This window comes from Nyctereutes procyonoides, unplaced genomic scaffold (assembly GCF_905146905.1).
Source record: "Nyctereutes procyonoides isolate TBG_1078 unplaced genomic scaffold, NYPRO_anot_genome, whole genome shotgun sequence".
Lineage (NCBI taxonomy): Eukaryota > Metazoa > Chordata > Mammalia > Carnivora > Canidae > Nyctereutes > Nyctereutes procyonoides.
Genome location: NW_026575025.1, coordinates 13636816 through 13657184, shown reverse-complemented (window position 1 = coordinate 13657184; position 20369 = coordinate 13636816). Strand labels below are relative to the sequence as shown.

The 20369-nt window shown below is 42.9% G+C and overlaps 1 protein-coding gene across 1 annotated transcript; it reads left to right on the top strand.

Moving 5' to 3' along the window:
• The first annotated feature begins 16332 nt into the window (after positions 1-16332).
• LOC129499473 (mammaglobin-A-like) lies at positions 16333-18796 on the top strand. Its single transcript, XM_055309230.1, has 3 exons — positions 16333-16387; positions 16754-16941; positions 18703-18796. Exons 1-3 carry the CDS (start codon positions 16333-16335, stop codon positions 18739-18741), a joined length of 282 nt encoding a protein of 93 aa, XP_055165205.1. The 3' UTR covers positions 18742-18796.
• Positions 18797-20369: the final 1573 nt, after the last annotated feature.

Sequence of the window (20369 nt, the reverse complement as noted above, 5' to 3'; positions counted from 1 at the left end):
TGCTCAACCACTGAGCCACCCAGGTGTTCCACGTTTCCTATTTTAACAGTTAAGCCAACAAACTAGCAGAAGAGAGTAGGAACTTGCTCAAACTTGTTCAGTTTGGAAGCCAGTAGGTCTAGCTTAGGCATGACGATATGTGAATTGTAAAGTAACTAAATGGTACTTTCAGTCGGAGTAGCTGGAGGTGGTGACATGTCAGATGGAAGAGGGGTGATGATAGTGAAGTTCTCTGCTTGCATTTCAGTTTCTACCTCAGTTGGATTCTTCTGGGTGATGATCCTCAAGCTAGTTTCTTCATCTCTCTCTCCAATTCACTTCTTCTTTTACTTTTTTTTTTTTTAAAGAATCATTCATTTATTTTAGGGGAGAGGAGCAAAGACAGAGGGAGAGAGACTCTCCAGCAGTCTCCCCAATGAAAGCATAGTCTGACCCAAGGCTGATCTCATGATCCCAGTATCATGACGTGAGGTGAAACCAAGAGTTGGCCTCTTAACCGACTGAGCCACCGAGGCACAATTGCTTCTTTTACTTTTAAAAAGATAGTTTACTGACAATGCCAAATGCGGATGGGGATGTAGAGCAACAGAAACTCTCATTCGTTGCCTGTGGGAATGCAAAAGGGTATGGCTACACTGAGGAAAGTTTGAAATTTCCTTCTTTTTTTTTTTTAAGATTTTATTTGTTTATCTATGAGAGACACAGATACATAGGCAGAGGGAAAAGCAGGCTCTCCACGGGGAGCCCGATGCGGGACTTGATCCAGGACCCCAGGACCATGACCCAAGCCAAAGGCAGACGCTCAAACCACTGAGCCATCCGGGTGCCCTGTAATTTCTTTTAAAAGTACACATAGTCTTACCATATGATCCAGCAATTGCATTTCTTGGTATTTATGCAAAGGAGTTAAAGATATGTCTACTTGAAACTCGCACATGATATTTATGGCACTTTCATTCATATTTGCCAAAATTTGGAAGCAATCAAGATGTCCTTCAGTAGGTCAGTGGATGAAGAAACTGTGGTGCCTTCAGACAACAGGATATATTTCTAAGGTTCTGTCTCTCTTAAGGATGAGCTTTATGGTGTGAGAAGGCACAGAAGAACCTTACATACATATTACCAAAGAAGAGAAGCCAACCTGAAGAGCTGCATAGTGTATGGTTACAACTCTATGACATCCTGGAAAGGCAAAATTATGGCGACTGTAAAAGATCCGTAGTGTCTGTGGGTTGGGGAGGAAAGAGGGATGAATATGCAGAGTGCAGAGGATTTGCAGGCTGGGATACTACTCTGTATGAGATGATGATGCCAGATATCTATCATTGTGTATCTGTCAAAACCCATCAAATGTACAATCTGAGTGAAATGTAATATAAATTACTGACCTTGAGTGATAAGGATGTGGCAGTATAAGTTCACCAATTGTGACAAATGTACCATCAGGTGTGGCGTGTTGATGGTGAGGGAGGTTGTGCACATGTGGAAGTGAGGGGCACATCGGGACTCCGGGTGCTCTGCTTGATTTTTCTGTGAACCTAACACTTCTCTAAAACAATAAAGGCTATTAAGAAAAAGGGAAATGAAAAAAAAAATTAAAAAAAAAGAAAAAGGGAAATGGGCAGCCGAAGTGGCTCAGTGATATATCGCTGCCTTCGGCTCAGGGCCTGATCCTGGGGGCCCGGGATCAAGTCCCGCGTCTGGCTCCCTGCGTGGAGGCTGCTTCTCCCTCTGCCTGTGTCTCTGTCTGCCCCCCTTCTGTGTCTCTCATGAATAAGTAAATAAAATCTTAAAAGAAAAAAAAAGAAAAGAAAAGGGAAATATCTTGTTGAAACATTCTCTTTCAGTAAGAACACCATCAGAAAAAAATGAATCAATGGAATTGTCACCATCTATAGATAGTTGATCAAGCCAAGAAAATCCGAGATAATCTACTGAAAAAAAAGTGTTAAAATTGATAAAGTTTATTGTGTAACTTAATATAAGGCCAGCATGTAAACATCAGTTACTTTCCTATCAACCTGCTATTAGCATTCATGACATCAAGGAAAACAAGATGCCATCGGCAACAGAACAATAGCAGCAATAAAATTATTCTGAAATATACCTAAGTGAAATATGCAAAATTTTAAGGATCAAATCACGAAACATTACTTATAGATATAAAAAAGAATCTCAACAAGTAGATGGACACACTTTGTTTCTGAGGGAAATAGAACAGCTAAGGAAGTCTCCTATTCTCAAATTATTTTACGAATCCAATCCAGCTCACATCAGAATCCCCATTATCCAGTTTTACAGTTTGTGTTGAATTTTGAAGTGCTGGATCTTTCAAAGTAGAATGTGTTCATGTATTGAGTTGTGTGAATAGTGTGTAAGGGCCCAATGTTAGAGCCAGACTACTGGGTTCAAGCTCAGCTCTTGCACTTTCTAAATGTGGGCACATCAGCAAGATGCTGACCCTCTTAGCCTAGTGCCTCATATGCAAAATAATGTGATAACAATAGTGCCCGCCTCATGGGATTTATCTTTGGATAAATGAATTAATACAGGAATAATCCTCAGCACAGTATCTGACAGTAAATGTCACCACCAATGTTTATATAATGAAAAGGAAAACATACAAGTAAAATGTGAAGCATAGTAAATCAATTCACTTCCAAATGAAATCTCAAACTGAATCTAACCGACTTCACCAATGAGGAATGTTTATTTATCCTTAATGTGAACAACGTGTGCCTCGGAATTTGTCTTCGGTTCCTTTGGCATTTCTCTCACATTAAAGTGGGGTTTCTCTCAGTTAAAATTCCTTCCATGTTACTTCTCAGTCGATTTATTGTTTTATGATCACATCGAAATGGCTGTTGTGATTTTAAATTCCTAATCACTGAGTACTGGAACTAAAGGTACAGGGGAGTGGTGGGTGGCCATAGATATTAGTTATCTTCAAGGCACAAAGGGTCTCTGGGCTCCTGTTCACATCAGGAGGCACTGGGAACACGTGTCTGTTTGCTTGTGGTTTAAACCCCAGGGATTCTCTAGGGTTGAAGTCTTTAAGTGGTTAACATAGACATGGGGCATGCAAAGTTTTAAGATATCACACCTGGATCATAAGGTCCACAAATGGTGTTTGGAATAACAGATCACAATGTCTTTTTTAGCTGGTACCTAGGGGAATTCAATCACCTCTTTTCCCATTTGCACATTCATGTGAGGAGTCTTTTCAGGGTTTACATCTATACAGATGAAAAATATGAATAAACCTGCCTCATTTTAGCAATACATGATATTCACGGACATACAAAACTAAAAAGCATCTCATTCGGCTCTTTAAGAGATGTATTTGTCAACAACATTTTATATCATGGATGTAAGAAGTATCAAATTTGAAATATATATGTCCTCATCCAAAGCTGCAAATATCTTTTTCTTAAAAGATTTTATTCATTTATTCATAAGAGACACACAGAGAGAGCAGAGACACAGGCAGAGGAGAGGCAGGCTCCCTGCAGGAGCCTGATGCGGGACTCAATCCCAGGACCCTGACCTGAGCCAAAGGCAGATAGATGCTCGACCACTGAGCCGCCCAGGTGCCCCTGCAAATCATCAGCGTGCCTTATTTTATAAGCTCCGCAAAACCATTCTATTACTTCTTCTCTTGTCATTATGCACCATTGAGCCTGTGAGATTTTTGCCCTGAGGTTCATTGGGGAAATGTGTGAGCTTTGTCATTATCCAAAGCCATCTACTACTTCCGCAGATCATTGCCTCAACTCTCATACCCCTAGTACATGCTCAGTCACTTGCTCTAAGCTGTGGGCTGCAAAAAGAAGCCCATGATGTGGAAAAGACCACTGCACATCAGAGATTATATCCTTCACCAGTTTCAAATGTGAATCTCATTTCAATCTAGAACAATGATTTACTAAAGGTTATGTGTTTCCAAAGCTTTTGACTTTTTGAATCTTTTTTTTCTTTTAAGATTTTTAAATTTATTCATTTGAGAGACATCACAGGAGGAGCAGCAGGCTAGGGAGTCGAAGAGGGAGAAGCAGGCCCCCGAAGTGGAGGCAGCCCGACATGGGGCTCAATCCCATGATTATGACCCGAGCCAAAGGCAGACACTTAACTGACTGAGCCACCCAGGCACCCCGACTTTTTGACTCTTAAACCGAACTCCCAAATTATAGTTGGTAATTGCAGTCAAATGCTCTACCCCTGAGCTATACCCCCAATAGTTGGTAATTGATACAAACTCTTGAATGAGAAATAGAAGGTAATAGCTACCCACTATTATCAGTTACTAGCAATGCCTTTAAAATAAATGCATATTTTGGGGGATCCCTGGGTGGCTCAGCGGTTTGGCGCCTGCCTTTGGCCCAGGGCACGATCCTGGAGTCCCGGGATCGAGTCCTGCATCGGGCTCCCGGCATGGAGCCTGCTTCTCCCTCCGCCTGTGTCTCTGCCTCTCTCTCTCTCTCTCTCTCTCTCTCTCTCTCTCTCTATGTCTATCATAAAATAAATAAATAAACAAATCTTTAAAATAAATGCATATTTTTAACATATCAGGAAATATGTGCACTCAAATCAGTACCATTTTGTGAAATACCTTCCAATCTCAGCCTCTGAGGTATGCTTGATGGAGACAAGGATTAGGATTATGGATCTTTTGCAAACTCTGAGATACTCAGACTACAGACAACTGCTAGGAGGAGCAAGGCCCACCATTTGCATTGCACACAAAGACATCCAAGGCTCCATCCCTGGGCACCCCTCAGCCTCTCTACTGATCACCCAGGACTCTATGCTCAGCCACAGTCGTCTACATGCCATTCACTTATGTGTCCTGCTCAGTCACACCACTGTACCAGGACAGGTGGGATTCTCTCTGCCTCTATATCCTCCCTGATTAGGTTAGCATACAACCTCATCTGTAAGGTCCATTTCACATCTCCTCCTCCAGGAAGCTCTGTCTCACAAAACCTTAAACAAATCTTTATACACAGATACACATTTCACCCTCAAGAACATGCACACAGATACAGTTTTACAATCACACGTGGACAAAACCAGAGATACACAATATCATACTTGCACACAAACACACATACACACAAACACACACATCCTTCTGTTATCATTTTGCCATTCCGTGATAGAATATTTCTATCACAGAGTCATTTTGAATAAATTAATTATATAGAACAACAGATTTTGTCAATCAGTATTATTGTTTCCAAAATACTAAGTAAGCATTTACATTCAGTGAGCACTCTTATGGGCTGGTCATTACCCTGGAAGGTTCACACGTTCTGTCTCACTTAGTCCCTACCAGTAGCCAGGAGATAAAAGATTATCACCACCATTGCATGTGGAGATGAAGAATGTCTTGCTCAAGTGTTCCTCATCCTGGCTCTGTGTCAGAATCAACTGTGAACATTTCAAAAGCAACTGATGCCCAAACTGCCCACCATCCCTGCCAGGACAAACATGCAGATATCTCTGCAGGTAGAACCCATGAAGTCCTCATTTCTTCACCTCCATCTCCTTTAGGTGCCAACTGCCCGTGGCTGGGGAGGCAGGTGCTACCCTTTGGTGGTGGGAGGAGGCCAAACCTTGCCATGAGACTCAGAGAACACCCAGCATCACCACAGTGGTGGCCTTGAAACCTTTTGGTTTTTATTTTAAGTCTTATTTTTATTTGAGTAATCTGTACACCCAAAATGAGCCTCAGACTCAGGACCTGGTGATGAAGAGTCCCATGCTCCTCCCACTCAGCCATCCAGCCTCCTCTTGCCTTCAGATTTTCCTTAGCTACTGTAAACCTTCAATTCTGATAATTTCAGGGGTATTCTATAGTTTCACTGCTGTAAATCCAATAAGCTTAGGATCTCATACCGGACATTTTCCTTCATGAGTTGCTGCTAGAGAGTGTGAGGTGAAATAAAGCAAGACTGCCAAGGCAGGGGCTGGGAGGAGAGAAGTTTACAGAGTGAATGTTTACTGCATGCAGAATTTCTGTTTGAGATGACATCTGCAAATGAGTACATGGGTAGCCATGACAACATTGTGAATGTACTTAATGCAGTGGAATTGTACATTTAAATATGGTTTAGGTGGCTCAGTCAGTTAAGCATCTGCCTTCAGCTCAGGTCATGATCAAGCCCCATGTCAGGCTTCCTGCTCAGCAGGGAGTCTGCTTCTCTCTGCTCTTCCCCCCCCCCCCCCGCTCATTCTCTCTCTCTCTCTCTCACTCTCTGTCTCTTTATCTCAAATAAATAAATAATGAATAAATAAAAAAATAAATGAATAAATAAGGTTTAAATGCTAAATTTTCTCTTCTGTATATTTTATCAAGCACACATACACACATGCACACACACATGCACACACACACACACACACGCAGACTCCTTAGGCTACAGCTCTCTGTGGCAGCAGAAAAATAACTAAATGGGAGCATGGCCTGTAGTTCAGTCTCTACTGGACATACTCCCCCAGAGTTGTCAACACCTCAAACTCAAATTACATCTGGTGTCAACTCATTGTTTGATTTGCCCCCTAGATTTTTCTTTGTTGACATATGTCTAATTTTCTAGAAACTCCAACTCAAACTCACAACTGTGTTCAACCAGTCACAAAGGATGAGGTGTATGCAGAATCTTTTGAATTTGTCTTCCGGGTCTCTAATTGTTCCCCTGGACACAGATTAACACTCTCTGCCCAGGGACTTCTCCTCCAATGGCTTCTCTCTCCATCCATGTTACTCCTTATGAAAGGTCAACACTCTGAACACAAAGCTCGGCTTTTCTCATGGCTTATTTTTCAAGCGAACCTTCAAAGGCTCCTCATTTCCTGGGATATGAAGTCCAATGTCTCCACTCTGAAGTCAGTATATTCAGGCCTGTTATAACGAGCAAAACCTCACATTGCTTCAACATTGAGACTTCTCCTTTCTTTCATTCCTTTACTACTTTTTCTCTTCTGGCTACTAACCATAATTTCACACAGAGTTCGGGCCTAAAATGAGGTGAGAGAAGAGATAAGAAAGTTCTTTAAAATTTTTTTATTTATTTATGATAGTCACACACACACAGAGAAAGAGAGAGAGAGAGAGAGAGAGAGAGAGGCAGAGACACAGGCAGAGGGAGAAGCAGGCTCCATGCACCGGGAGCCCAACACGGGACTCGATCCTAGGTCTCCAGGATCGCGCCCGAGGCCAAAGGTAGGCGCCAAACCGCTGCGCCACCCAGGGATCCCGAGACAAGAAAGTTCTTAACTGACTCACATTCCTTTACATTTAGTGTGGATTCTGGGCCAGGCAGCTCTTTCTCATGTGGATCCTTTCATGGGTCTTCAAAAAGCCCCGATTACCAAGATCTCTTTATCTCCTCATAGCTTTAAATCATTCAAAGTAAAACAAACGGCTCCGGAAAAAATTAAAAATATGACTGCTGGAAACACGAGTTGGAATACAAAGCAAAATCATGGAACAAAAGTGGCATATGTGCATTGGAAAGGATAGAGAACGCATTTATGAGAGAGAACAAAAGCATGTTAAAGCATCAATCCATTACCCACGTAATAGTAGATTCCAGAATCAGACAGACCATGGTGGGAAGAAAGTCATCAAAGAAATACCTCAAGAAAATTTCCTAGAAATGAAGAATATGATATTGCATATCCTCCTCACTCCTCACACCAAAACACATTGCTGTGATTCTTTTGAACATCGCTCAGAAGAAAGGTGTTTCTTTCAGAAGGAAACACTAGGTCATAACCAAGATGGGGAATAAAAATTGAGTCAACACAAGACTAAAAGACACGAAAGTTAGATTAAAAATTCAGAGGCTTCAACCTCTAGTTACATATGAATAGAATTCTATATGAAGTCAACTATCACTTAAGCATGAAGATAAATGGGGATTTATAAAGCTTATAAAGCTTCAAAAGCTTTACCTCCAGTGAACTCATCCTCAGAGGGTTTGGGATGATGGGCTTTACCAAAAAAAAAAAAGTAATAGATGAGGAACGATAAGGTGATGGAATCCAGTCAATGCAGGATATAACACAGGTTTTTATGAATGAATCAGTGGAGAACAGTTTTAAACAATATTGAGATCACAACAAAACCAGGAGACACAGCGGAAGAAGCAGTAGAATACTATGAAGCAATTCGGTGGAGTAAGAATTGAGACAGCTTCAGTGCTTCTCACTGGAAACAGTTTTTAATAGTTTCCTTTTTCAACAATGCTTCGATATCACTATTTTAAAATGAAAAATTTAAGGGGTGCCTGGCTGTCTTAGTCAGAAGAGTATTTGCGACACTAGATCTCAAGATCCAGAAGTCGAGCCCTGCGTGGGGGTATAGAGATTACTAAAAATAAAGAAACTTAACAAAAATAAAATGAAATGAAAACTTTTGAAAAGTACAAGAAGTTGTTAGAAATGAAAAGGAAGGACTAGATAGAAGAGGAGGGGCAAGAACAAATGGTCAGGGAAACATTTGGCCAAAATTATGTTAGGATGTGGCAAAGTATCTCAGGACAACTTGGAATCTATACTGCACCAAACTTAGGAGCAACCTATGTATTTATTGGAAGAAGTAATGATTTTCCTTAAGGAATTAATTATCATGTCAAATGACAGGACATAAGAGACATGAAAAAGACATCAGTATACCCCTGAGAATGAGATTCTACCACGGAATTCAAAAGCCAAAAGACATTCAACCAAGAACAAAGCCGTATGAGCTGGACACTCTCTCTGAAGGAAGGCTACGGGAGGAGGAGATGACTGAATTGGATTTTGAAGGACAAAGAGGATGTGGATGGCAGAATGGAGAGGCCACGGCCCTCCGTGAGCGAGAACAAGATGAGCTCTGTGCACCAAATGACTCAGATGCCCACACTCTTGCCAACATCTATCCGCACAGCGAGTGGGGCTCCACTCACACTGTCCACTTAGTGGGAGGCTACCTGGAACTACCGATCTTTTGCCACAAGGGCCAATGTATTTACTTATTTCTCCAGCAGTGGGGTTCTCAACCAGGGCTTTATTGACATTTGACAAAGAATAAGTCCTTTTTGAGGAAATATCATGAGCATGGCAGATTGTCTAGGAGCAGCCCTGGTCTCTATCCGCTTGATACCATTAGCATACCAACCATTCTGTGAGGACACCCAAAACATCTCCATCATTGACGAGTCCCCGCAGGTATGGGTGGAAGGAGAGAGTCATGAACTTCAGTAGAAAATCACTGTTCTCACAGTGCAAATACTTTATTATATCAGTTCTCCCAATCAGCCTTTGTAATGCCCCCTGTGAACCCCCTGTAAGGTTCACAACTGTGCATGCCTGCGGGTAGCAAGAAAAGCTGGGCACAAACTGGAGGGAAAATTACTAACTCAACACAGAAGATAATGGTGTAGATATCTAATGACCCATATGAAATGTCACATGTCAATGGGGATTAAATACCTAAACACATATTTCTTGGCAATGTCACACATTGTGTAAAGTTCAGGGTTTTGGTGAATGAGCCAAGGAGAATTCACTGGAGCTGACCTTGATCCTGGCTTGGCTTCCAAATCCGACTTGCAGCCCCAAGTCATCAGATGGATCCAGGATAGATTAGATCAAAAAGTTACATTGGCCCAAGGTCATGGTCATTTCTGTGGAACAGGGCGACTGAGGTGGCCTGTCCATGCGTGGCACAGGCTCCCACTTCCTCCTGTCCTCACCAGCCCTCTCCCTATTCTGACACCAAAGTCTTCATCCAGGAACAGAAACAAGGTGGTGTTAGCACCATAATGACAGGCTGGGGACTGCTTCCAGTTTGGTTTTGATCCCTGACCTCACGAAAGATTCATTTTTTTTAAATTTTTTTAAAATTTTTAAAATTTTATTTATGATAGTCACACACACACAGAGAGAGGCAGAGACACAGGCAGAGGGAGAAGCAGCCTCCATGCACCGGGAGCCCGTCGTGGGATTCGATCCCGGGTCTCCAGGATCGCGCCCTGGGCCAAAGGCAGGCGCCAAACCGCTGCGCCACCCAGGGATCCCCTCACGAAAGATTCAAATTTAAATGTGTTTCTCTTACTAATAGACCCAATAATAAAACGTGTAATATAATCAGTGAAATCTTTGGACACATACAAAATCTGTCCTGAAGAGCAGTTTCACAGCAATTAATTAAAAACCCACTGTATCCCTGTCATCAACACAAAGACCAGAGATACACAGGCACTACAGGCGCTACCTTGTAGGAGCATAACCGGGAGGAAGGACCATGGGGGATCAGGATCCTGGAGATGTCAGGAGAGAGCTGCTCACAGTGTCTTGAAAGGGACATCCATGGATTCTCTGGTCAGGAAAAGGCGCGAGAAGAGGGCTGTGTTTCATGTGCCACTGGGAAAGGATAAGGAGTTTCACCTCAGTGCGATTGAGGCAAGGACCGGGCATATGGAATCCACAGGGAGCAAAAGCCTCAGCAGAAAACTCAGGGGCCTCCATAGTGATCACCCTGGAGTTCACATAGGGCAGTGTGAGTCCAGATCACGAGAATCCATTTGAGCCATAAGGTGAAAGTCCACAGGGGTCATCTAAGGAGGTCAATAGTGTTGAGAGCTGTTTCTCAGCCAGAACACCAGGCTCCTTGCCCTGGCTGCCACCCACAAGGGTGGGCTGTTGATCCACCCGCTTGACTTCTTTTGTGCCATTGTCTGCATCTGGAGAGAAATGATATGCTCGCCCTATGGGCAGGTGTTGGGGAAGAGGACGTGACCTCCAGGTGAACCATGAGCTGGACCCAGGCAATGGGAGGCTCCTCACCCACCACCCCTGTCCTCGGAATGTAGTGCTCCACTCCCAGAAGCCGTCCCAAGACAATGTCTTGAGATAGTGATGTGGTGTTGAGACCACTTGAATTGGGTATGCGATCAAACTCACTTAAGGCTCCTCTGGAAACCTTCTGATTCTGGCAGGGGGGTTTAGAAATCTACTCATCCGTGGCTACCCAGGGCAACACTCTAATGTAACTTTACTTGCTCATTAAACCTGCCACATACCAACCCAGAGTGGCCTGCCTTTTCTTCAGTCTCTCCCTACCCTCTGTGGACAGGGGTGCCTTCAGATTATACCTGGGAAGTTGCAGAGGAGGTTCCCAACTAAGGGAGGGTGCCCACATATCTCAGTTTTCTCAGGAGAATCCTGCTTTCTGCTGCTCTCCTGGCCTGCCATCCATTTTGTGACCACTTTCACACTCTAGACTACTTACTTTGGAATAAGAGATATGATCATCATCCTATGCTTTGGGTTTTCTCTCTCTTTTTTTTTTTTTGCATCAAATTAAAGGAGGTTTGCTTCAGTGCCGTGGGTCCAGTGAGTGCATTATTCTCGTTTGGCATTTGTGTTTTATTGAATTTCGAAAACAGGTAAACACTCCTTGCTTGGGAGCTTTGAAAAGATTAAAAAGCCAACAGTATGTGGAATATGTTTGACAGAGAGTTTCTATGTAAATTAAATCTCAATAAATCTCTTGCAAAAAGAAGTCAGAGCAATATCAAATAAGCATGGATCCAAATTCAGTGCTTCATATTCAAACATGGGACTTTTACCTCAGGTGTGAACATGGCCTTCTCTAGATTTTTCACAGAATATAATGTTGAAGCAAATTTCCAGTGGTCTCTGATGGTCCAGTAGTCCTTCTGGGTTTAGCATAAGACCTTCTCAATTTTATAATATTATTCACTGGCAGGTGACACGCACACAGTGCCGGCTATGTGCCAACACTGTACTGAGGACTTATGACAATCCCAGGGTACAAGGTGACGCAGCTGTGACATCTCCACAGCAGGCTTGGCCCATGGCAACTAGTGAGCCTGGTCTAGGAACACTCTAGGTACTGTGAACAACCATCTCACTGCCTTCAAGATGTCTTCAAAGCCAGAGTCTCTCCTAAGGTTGCTGGCCTGGGTAAGTCCCTCTGTCCCCAAGACCTAGACTTTGGCAGGATCTGAATGAGGAAGAGGTTCACTTTGATAGAACATGCCTGAGGTTAATGTCCCAACAGCTCTGCAGGTGAGGGCAGAACTGGTTTTAAACAATGAGTGAAAAAACATGTGGGATATCTTGTCCCTCAATACTGCAAAGCTGATCCATATTAGTAACTTACAATTTAAAAGCACTTAAAAATCATCTAAATTTCAAAATAACTCCTTCATAGGCTTTTGTACCAACGCATGAATCACTGAGAAAAGATGGCTCTCACTGACGGTTTTTACTTATAGGCAGTATGGCAAGGCCTCAAATGACCATAATATCAGTGTGAGTAGATCTCAGGTCTTGCGTAAGACTGAGGACAGGCCAACCAAAATCCCTCTTGCCGAATACTTTCTCTCTCTCCCACGACACAGGGTATTCAGGGTAAAATATGTACCTGTACAAACTCACCTGTATATCATGGTTTGCAATGATAGGGGAACAGTAATGTTCTACAAACACGGAAACTGAGGCCTCCATTCCCCTAGTTTCTTAGCGTCGTTGGGAACCTGACTTAAAGCTCCTTTTGGGAGGAGGAAACATCAGGCTAGCTGCACATGCAATCTAAACTTTTGGTTTCTTCTATTTCTCCTGGTCAACACTGGCTTGCCAATGAGTCTTTTGTGAGCTGAGTTCACTGTGTTCGTTCACCTGGAATGATCATCATCTTCAGCGGAGGAAACGTGAGGGGAAAAGAAAAAAATATATACTCTTTATTGTGGACACCACGTACATGACGTGAGGTGTTATTTTATTGTGTTTTGTTTTGCTTTATTTCTTTTTTATTTTACTTTATTTTGTGTTCTGACACAGGGAACTGTGTCCCAGCAGGTAGCACAGCAAGTCCAAAACACCCAGGGTGACTGCCCATTAAGACTTAGCCAAAAAGTCTCTCCTTTCATCACTGAAGACCTTCATTTGACTTTGGAATGGATATTGGCAGCAATGATCAACCGGGGGAACGTACGCACATAGGAACATCAACCTTCCTTCCTATTTCTATCCTCTCCCTAAATTAGCATTGTTCTTGGCAACTTAGGCTCCAGCTGAATAATGGGAGGAAATAATCCAATATTCAAATAATCCAAACACAAATACTGTATTCACGAGTAATTAACTCATCTCTCTGGCCCTCTCATCAATTTCCCCTTCTTTTTGTTACCTTGAGCCAACTTTCTTTCTCATGTTCCTATTGCCCTCAGGCTGTCCCTGCTTCAACTGATGTGGTTTTTCTATTTCTACAGTATGAGGCCGTCCTGTGTCTCTCCTGACACCAAGAGGCACACTGTGTTTGCTTTCCTTATCTTGCCAAATACCAAGTGCTCCAGAGCCTCCGTGTGTGCTGTTCTCTCTTCCTAGAACACTCTTTCCCAGATCTTCCTCTTGATATCATTGTCCACTCATCCAGGCTTAAAGTCCCCCTTCCCGTAGCCGGACTGGACCTCTGTCCTGGACACTGCCCCTCAGTGTTGTTCTGTACAGCCATCACGTCCTGTGTCTCATTCAGTTATGGGCTTGTTTGTTGCTTCCCTTGTAGATGTAAGCTCCACAGGGCCAAAGTCCTGGCTGAACCACTGAATCTGGGCCACAGAGCACAGGCCCCCGTCATGGGGAAAGCCCATGGTTACCTTTTGTCAGTCTGTCATGGATGGATGGATGGATGGATGGATGGGTGCATGGATGGATGGACGGATGAAAGGATGGATGAACCTTCCATTTATTCGTGATTACCTTTTTGAAGCCCTAGATAAGCCCTTTACAGAATGTCTGTCAACTTGCAAAATCAGGCATGATATTATTCCTGCTCATTTTAGAAATGAGGAAAGGGAAGCTTGAAATGAAACGACCAGCAGTTTCACTTGCCCAAGGACACTTCGTGATTAGGTGTTCCATCCAAGGTTTAAATCCATATCTGTCTGACCACACCTCTTCACCGGCCCACCACTCAGCACTGCCTCTGCTGAGCAACCAACCTCTTGCTAGCTACTGTTGCACGTCATCCTTTGAGTCTGTGGCGGAAAAATCCTCAAGAGCTAAAAAATATTCATAGATTTGTAATAGTCTGAGTTTATGAAATCGATTTAATTAAATGAGATATTCTTGTCAAAAGAGGCTTTCACCAAAAATGAGACCTAGTAGTTCCCAAATGACAAGACCTTACTAAAGTGACTGAGGGGGAGGGAAGTCTGACCTCCAGAGGATGTTTGTGGTATTGCATTGAGCCCAATGTTGGTAAGCCAGCAGGAGCAGAATGGGAAGCTTTATGGACCTTGAAGGAGGAGGAGGTTAACATTGACATTTTCACAATATTAACTCTGCCAATCCATGAGCATGGAATATTTTTCCATTTCCTCAATTTCTTTCAGAAGTGTTCTGTAGTTTTTAGGGTATAGATCCTTTACCTCTTTGGTTAGGTTTATTCCTAGGTATCTTATGCTTTTGGGTGCAATTGTAAATGGGATTGACGCCTTAATTTCTCTTTCTTCAGTCTCATTATTAGTGTATAGAAATGCCACTGACTTCTGGGCATTGGTTTTGTATCCTGCCACACTGCCAAATTGCTGTATGAGTTCTAGCAATCTTGAGGTGGAGTCTTTTGGGTTTTTTATGTAGAGTGAAGAGGGAGAGTTTGACTTCTTCTTTGCCAATTTGAATGCCTTTGATGTCTTTCTGTTGTCTGATTGCTGAGGCTAGGACTTCCAGTACTATGTTGAATAGCAGTGGTGAGAGTGGACATCCCTGTCTTGTTCCTGATCTTAGGGGAAAGGCTCCCAGTGCTTCCCCATTGATAATTACATTTGCTGTGGGTTTTTCGTAGATGGCTTTTCAGATGTTGAGGAATGTTCCCTCTATCCCTACACTGTAAAGAGTTTTGATAAGGAATGGGTGCTGTATTTTGTCAAATGCTTTCTCTGCATCTATTCAGAGGATCATATGGTTCTTGGTTTTTCTCTTGCTGATACGATGAATCACATTGATTGTTTTATGAGTGTTGAACCAGCCTTGTGTCCCAGGAATAAATCCTACTTGGTCATGGTGAATAATTTCCTAATGTACTGTTGTATCCTATGGGCTAGTATCTTGTTGAGAATTTTTGCATCCATGTTCATCAGGGATATTGGTCTGTAATTCTCCTTTTTGGTGGGGTCTTTGTCTGGTTTTGGAATTAAGGTGATGCTGGACTCATAGAACGAATTTGGAAGTACTCCATCTCTTTCTATCTTTCCAAACAGCTTTAGTAGAATAGGTATGGTTTCTTCTTTAAACGTTTGATATAATTGTCCAGGGAAGCCATCTGGCCCTGGACTTTTGTGTCTTGGGAGGTTTTTGATGACTGCTTCAATTACCTCCCTGGTTATTGGCCTGTTCAGGTTTTCTATTTGCACCCCGATGTTTATAACAGCAATGTCCACAATAGCCAAACTGTGGAAGGAGCCTCAGTGTCCATCAAAAGATGAATGGATAAAGGAGATGTGGTTTATGTATGCAATGGAATATTACTCAGCCATTAGAAATGACAAATACAAAAAAAAAGAAATAAATTACAAATACCCACCATTTGCTTCAACGTGGATGGAACTGGAGGGTATTATGCTGAGTGAAATAGGTCAATCGGAGAAGGACAAACATTATATGGTCTCATTCATTTGGGGAATATAAATAATAGTGACAGGGAATAGAAGGGAAGGGAGAAGAAATGGGTAGGAAATATCAGAAAGGGAGACAGAACATGAAGACTCCTAACTCTGGGAAACGAACTAGGGGTAGTGGAAGGGGAGGAGGGTGGAGGGGTGGGGGTAAATGGGTGACAGGCACTGAGGGGGGCACTTGACGGGATGAGCACTGGGCGTTATTCTGTATGTTGGCAAATTGAACACCAATAAAAAAGAAATTTATTATTAAAAAAAAAGTAGGAGGGGAGCGAGGAGGGTATGAAGACCACACTAATAATAAAACAACTGGGACGACAACAGAGGCTCAGTTGGCTGTAATATGACTAGGTAGCAAGCCCGTCTGCATTAATTTCGTCTAAAGTCATGTATCATTATGGAGTTCCAAGCTCTGTCTCCTTCGTTTTTACAAACACAGAGCAGACTAGCTGGGATGCAGTTGATTCTTGCTGCCATTTCCTGGTCCGAAGCCAGGTTCATGGTGTGACTCATTCCCTCATTTATGGGAGGGATTAAGGTGGTGACCAGGAGAATAAAGGGAGGACTCCTAGGTCCTCCCATCCAACGTGAGTTCCTTCCTCCCTGTCAGACCAGCCAGCAAGAGCTGACTTCAACCATGAAGCTGCTGAGAGTCCTCATTCTGGTTGCCCTCCCCCTTTACTGCTTTGCAGGTGAGTTTTGGGTGGGGAGGACAGGCTTTGGCCTGAAGATCTGTCAGCACTTTCTGGAAGATCTCCTGTTCCCCAAACTCCAGTGTAGAGATCTCATTTCTCTGGTGTCTTCCTGGTTCATGGTTACTAGTGTCTAGCTTCTCTGGACTATGGAGGGAATGTGAGAGGGATCGGGGAGGAGGGGGCACACATGTTCGCGGGCTTAAAGGAAATTCTATGCTAGAATCGAGAACTCAAGACCATTCACCATAATCTTCCTGAATGTATGTGTCTACTGGAATGTAAGCAGATGACCACCATCTTAGAGACTCCCTAAAAGGCTTCATCCCTACATAACTGAGACCACTTTTGCATGTTTTCTTCCAGGTTCTGGATGCTTACTCCTAGAACAAGTTGTTAACAAAACAATCGATTCTCAAGTGAGCATAGATGAATACCAAAACTTCCTTCAACCTTTCACATATGGTCTTGAAACTAACGAGGCCATAGCAGAGCTGAAGCAATGTTTTCTCCAGCAGTCGGATGAAACTCTGAGCAATTTTGCATTGATGATGGTAACTATAGTTTCTCCTGATGTGCTTTCAAACCAGTTGACAGGGACGAGCAGACTCTAAGCTTGTCACTCATTATTCCATAGCAAGTGTTACACAGGCTTTATTTTATCAGTGAAATTAATTGTGGGTGCATGTGAATATTTTGAATCCAGAAAGCCAGCCAAGGTCCCAGTGCTGATTTGCCTCTTCACTGTGTGAATCTTTAGAAAATGATAAGTGAAAAAGGCCAAAGAGAGAACACAACACACACACACACACACTCAATCATACACACACAGACAACATTTTCTATCACAGTAAAAGACATCTGATTCTCAAGAAGTCCCTACTTGTAGCAGTGATCAGCAAAAACAATCCCCTTCTTCACAGAAACAAAGAGGAAAATGTTCATAAGAATTTTTGAGTAGGGGATCCCCGGGTGGCTCAGCGGTTTAGCGCCCGCCTTCAGCCCAGGGCATGATCCTGGAGTCCCGGGATGGAGTCCCGCGTCGGGTTACCGGCAGGGACCCTGCTTCTCCCTCTGCCTGTGTCTCTGCCTCTATCTCTCTCTATATATCATAAATAAGTTTTTAAAAATCTTTTTTAAAAAAGAGTTTTTGAGTAGATTCCAGAAGAACACATTTGAAGAAGATTCTGTACATCCTACTAAAAGAATTGAAAGCACTTTCAAGCAATCACAATGTGTTTGTATAAATGACTGGATTCCCTGACCATGAATTAAAGAGCCCATGAATGACAAGTAGAAATTATGGGTATGGACCTGTTGTGAGGGATGGAAAGTGTAAGACAACAATCAGTAGTGGTTTTGTTCTCTATATCTTATTTCCTACCTTAAATGCCACTGAAAACATTCCAGGGTAGACGATTTAGAAATATTGCTAAAGGAACAGTTGAAAGTGACCTTCACTAACAAGGGAGCTGACACAAGGCACAACATGGATGAACCTTGAGGACTCTATGATGAAAGACAAATGCTGCATGAGTTCATTCATAGCCATTTTCTAGAGTAGCCAATTTCCTAGAAACAGAAGGTATAATCGTGCTCTCTAGGGTTGGGTGGTATGGGAAATGAGGATTGTTCTGTGGGTATAGAGTTTCACCATAGCAAGATAAAAATGTTCTGGAGAATGGCTGCATCACAACGTGAATATACGCAACACTGTTGAACTGTATCCTTAAAATGATGAAAATGGTCAGTTTTATGTTATGTGTACTTACCGAACTAAACATTTTAAAGACTGAAAAAAAAAAGCTACAGGCAAAGATAACGGAATTTTTTCTTAGAAATCTGGATTGGACTGATCACTTGGAGGGCATATCTCAAAAATTTTGTAGGTCTCAAAAATAATGGTTTTGGTTTCAACACTGTTTTTAGTATTTCTAACATGTAAGGCCACACCAGAGCTGAAAAACTTCACATCTCTTTATCTTTGAGCTGAGACTTAAAAATTCTTTGTGAAAACTGATCATACACACAGCATATTTATGGGATATGATATTTCATGGAACAGGAAACGTGGAGGAAAAATTATCCCCTGATCCCTGACAGGGAAGACATCTGAAAACCCTAGCACCTCTCTGGCATCAATAAAGTCTCCTGACCCTTAGAATAAGATCTTAATTCAAACACCGACTTTCTTGGATACCAGATGTATGTGGACAAACCCAGCAAGCCAAGGAGAAGAAATGTTTGTCTTTCAAGATTTTCCTTTGTCACAGAGAGCTGAAAATCTGAGCGATGTCTCTGCTTTTATTTTCTAGGACATAATATATAATAGTCCTTCGTGTGTTCTGTTTTAACCTTCCACGTGATCTGGGGCTCTGAGGACTGCAGAGAATGGTTGGACGCCGACTGCTGATTAATACAAACCACAACTTTCTTTTCCTTTTTGCCTTTTGATCTATGAACTACAAGATAATTGTTGAAACCTTGAGTACATTTTCATTTCAATAAAGTATCTGCAAATGGAAGTTTGTTTTTCTTATGTTATCTGATCAAAGTGGAGGCTTTAGAGAGGCTCTTCTATCACCGGTGCATGTGCCCGGGTGCACACACACACACACACACACGCACACACACATTCATGCATAGTTTCTCATTGGAGAACACCTGCGTGAAGGAGTGGGGAGTCTGAAAAGCACTTTGTTCCTCCCCATGTGTAGCCCAACACGGTCCTCTCTCTGTCAATGTGCTCTTCCACCCTCCTGACCCCCATTTCCCTCGGACTATCTGGGAAGTCCTCAAGACTTAGTTCTGGTGTTTGTGAGGCTGGCAGTTCCTGAGCCACCACAGTCTTTGCCTGTGCTGCAAGCCAAGCTCCCGCGGCTGGGCCCCTCTCCACTCTCTGCCCCGGACCCAAGAGTGCGGGGCCAGGACCAGAGCCAGGGAGAGACGTGACTCATACAAAGCAGTAGTGACTCCTGTCTTGATGTTAAACTTTAATTAATGTGGCATGCATTTTGTTTTTTGAAATATTTCTTTAAAATCTGATCTGCCCTCATTCCTGAGGTTGGGCAGGGCCCCGTGAAATTGTGTGAGTGCCCCTACTCCCGTCCCGGCAAGTGGCAACGTGGCCCAGTCTCTTCACCATGATGACCTACAAAGCCACGTAGGTTGAGGGAAATATGTGTGTTCTTTAGGGATGAGGCAAAGCCAGCAGTTTTTATACTGAACCATAGCTACCCTTGCTTTTACCTGTCCCCTCATCCCGGTCACCAGGGATAGTTTAATGCCACCCCTCTGCTCACAGCTCACAGAACCTCTCTTCCTTCACAGGCTATCCTGTCACCCCAGAAGCCCCTAGACTTTTCCTCAGGACTGTTTCTCAGTTTCCACCAGGGCTGACCTTCACCAGGCATAACCCATACGGAGAATTAGACACATGATACTCAGGACTCCACATGAATGCTATACTCCCCTTGAAAACATAACCAAGGGACACCTGGGTGGCTCAGCGGCTGAGCGTCTGCTTTGGCTCAGGTCGCGATCCCAGGGTCAGGGGATGGAGTCCTGGATCAGGCTCCCTGCCAGGAGTCTGCTTCTCCCTCTGCCTGTGTCTCTGCCCCTCTCCCTTTCTCTGTGTCTCTCATGAAGAAATAAATAAAATCCTTAAAAAATATATTAACCAAAAGTGACTGAAGTAATAATGAATATATACCAACGTACCAGTGCGGGGTATATTCTTCTTTATTCTAATGCAGCTGTAAGATATCATTTTTATTGTGCTTTTCACGGAAACTGGCCCAAAATAAATAAGACTCAGAAAAGTCATAATGAGTCTCACCTCTCTTTTTTCTCCCAAACACCTCAGGGCCTGTAGTGCTATTAGACTTGGGCAAAAGGACCCTTGCCCGGAACCCACATTTTAAAAGATCCCCACTATTACACACACACACATACACACACACAGACACACTCACACACACAC

Coding starts and splice junctions, on each gene's coding strand:
- LOC129499473 (XM_055309230.1), top strand. CDS start 16,333: ATGAAGCTGCTGAGAGTCCTCATTCTGGTTGCCCTCCCCCTTTACTGC. Junction 16,388..16,753: donor CCCCCTTTACTGCTTTGCAG/GTGAGTTTTGGG, acceptor GTTTTCTTCCAG/GTTCTGGATGCTTACTCCTA. Junction 16,942..18,702: donor GCAATTTTGCATTGATGATG/GTAACTATAGTT, acceptor TTTATTTTCTAG/GACATAATATATAATAGTCC.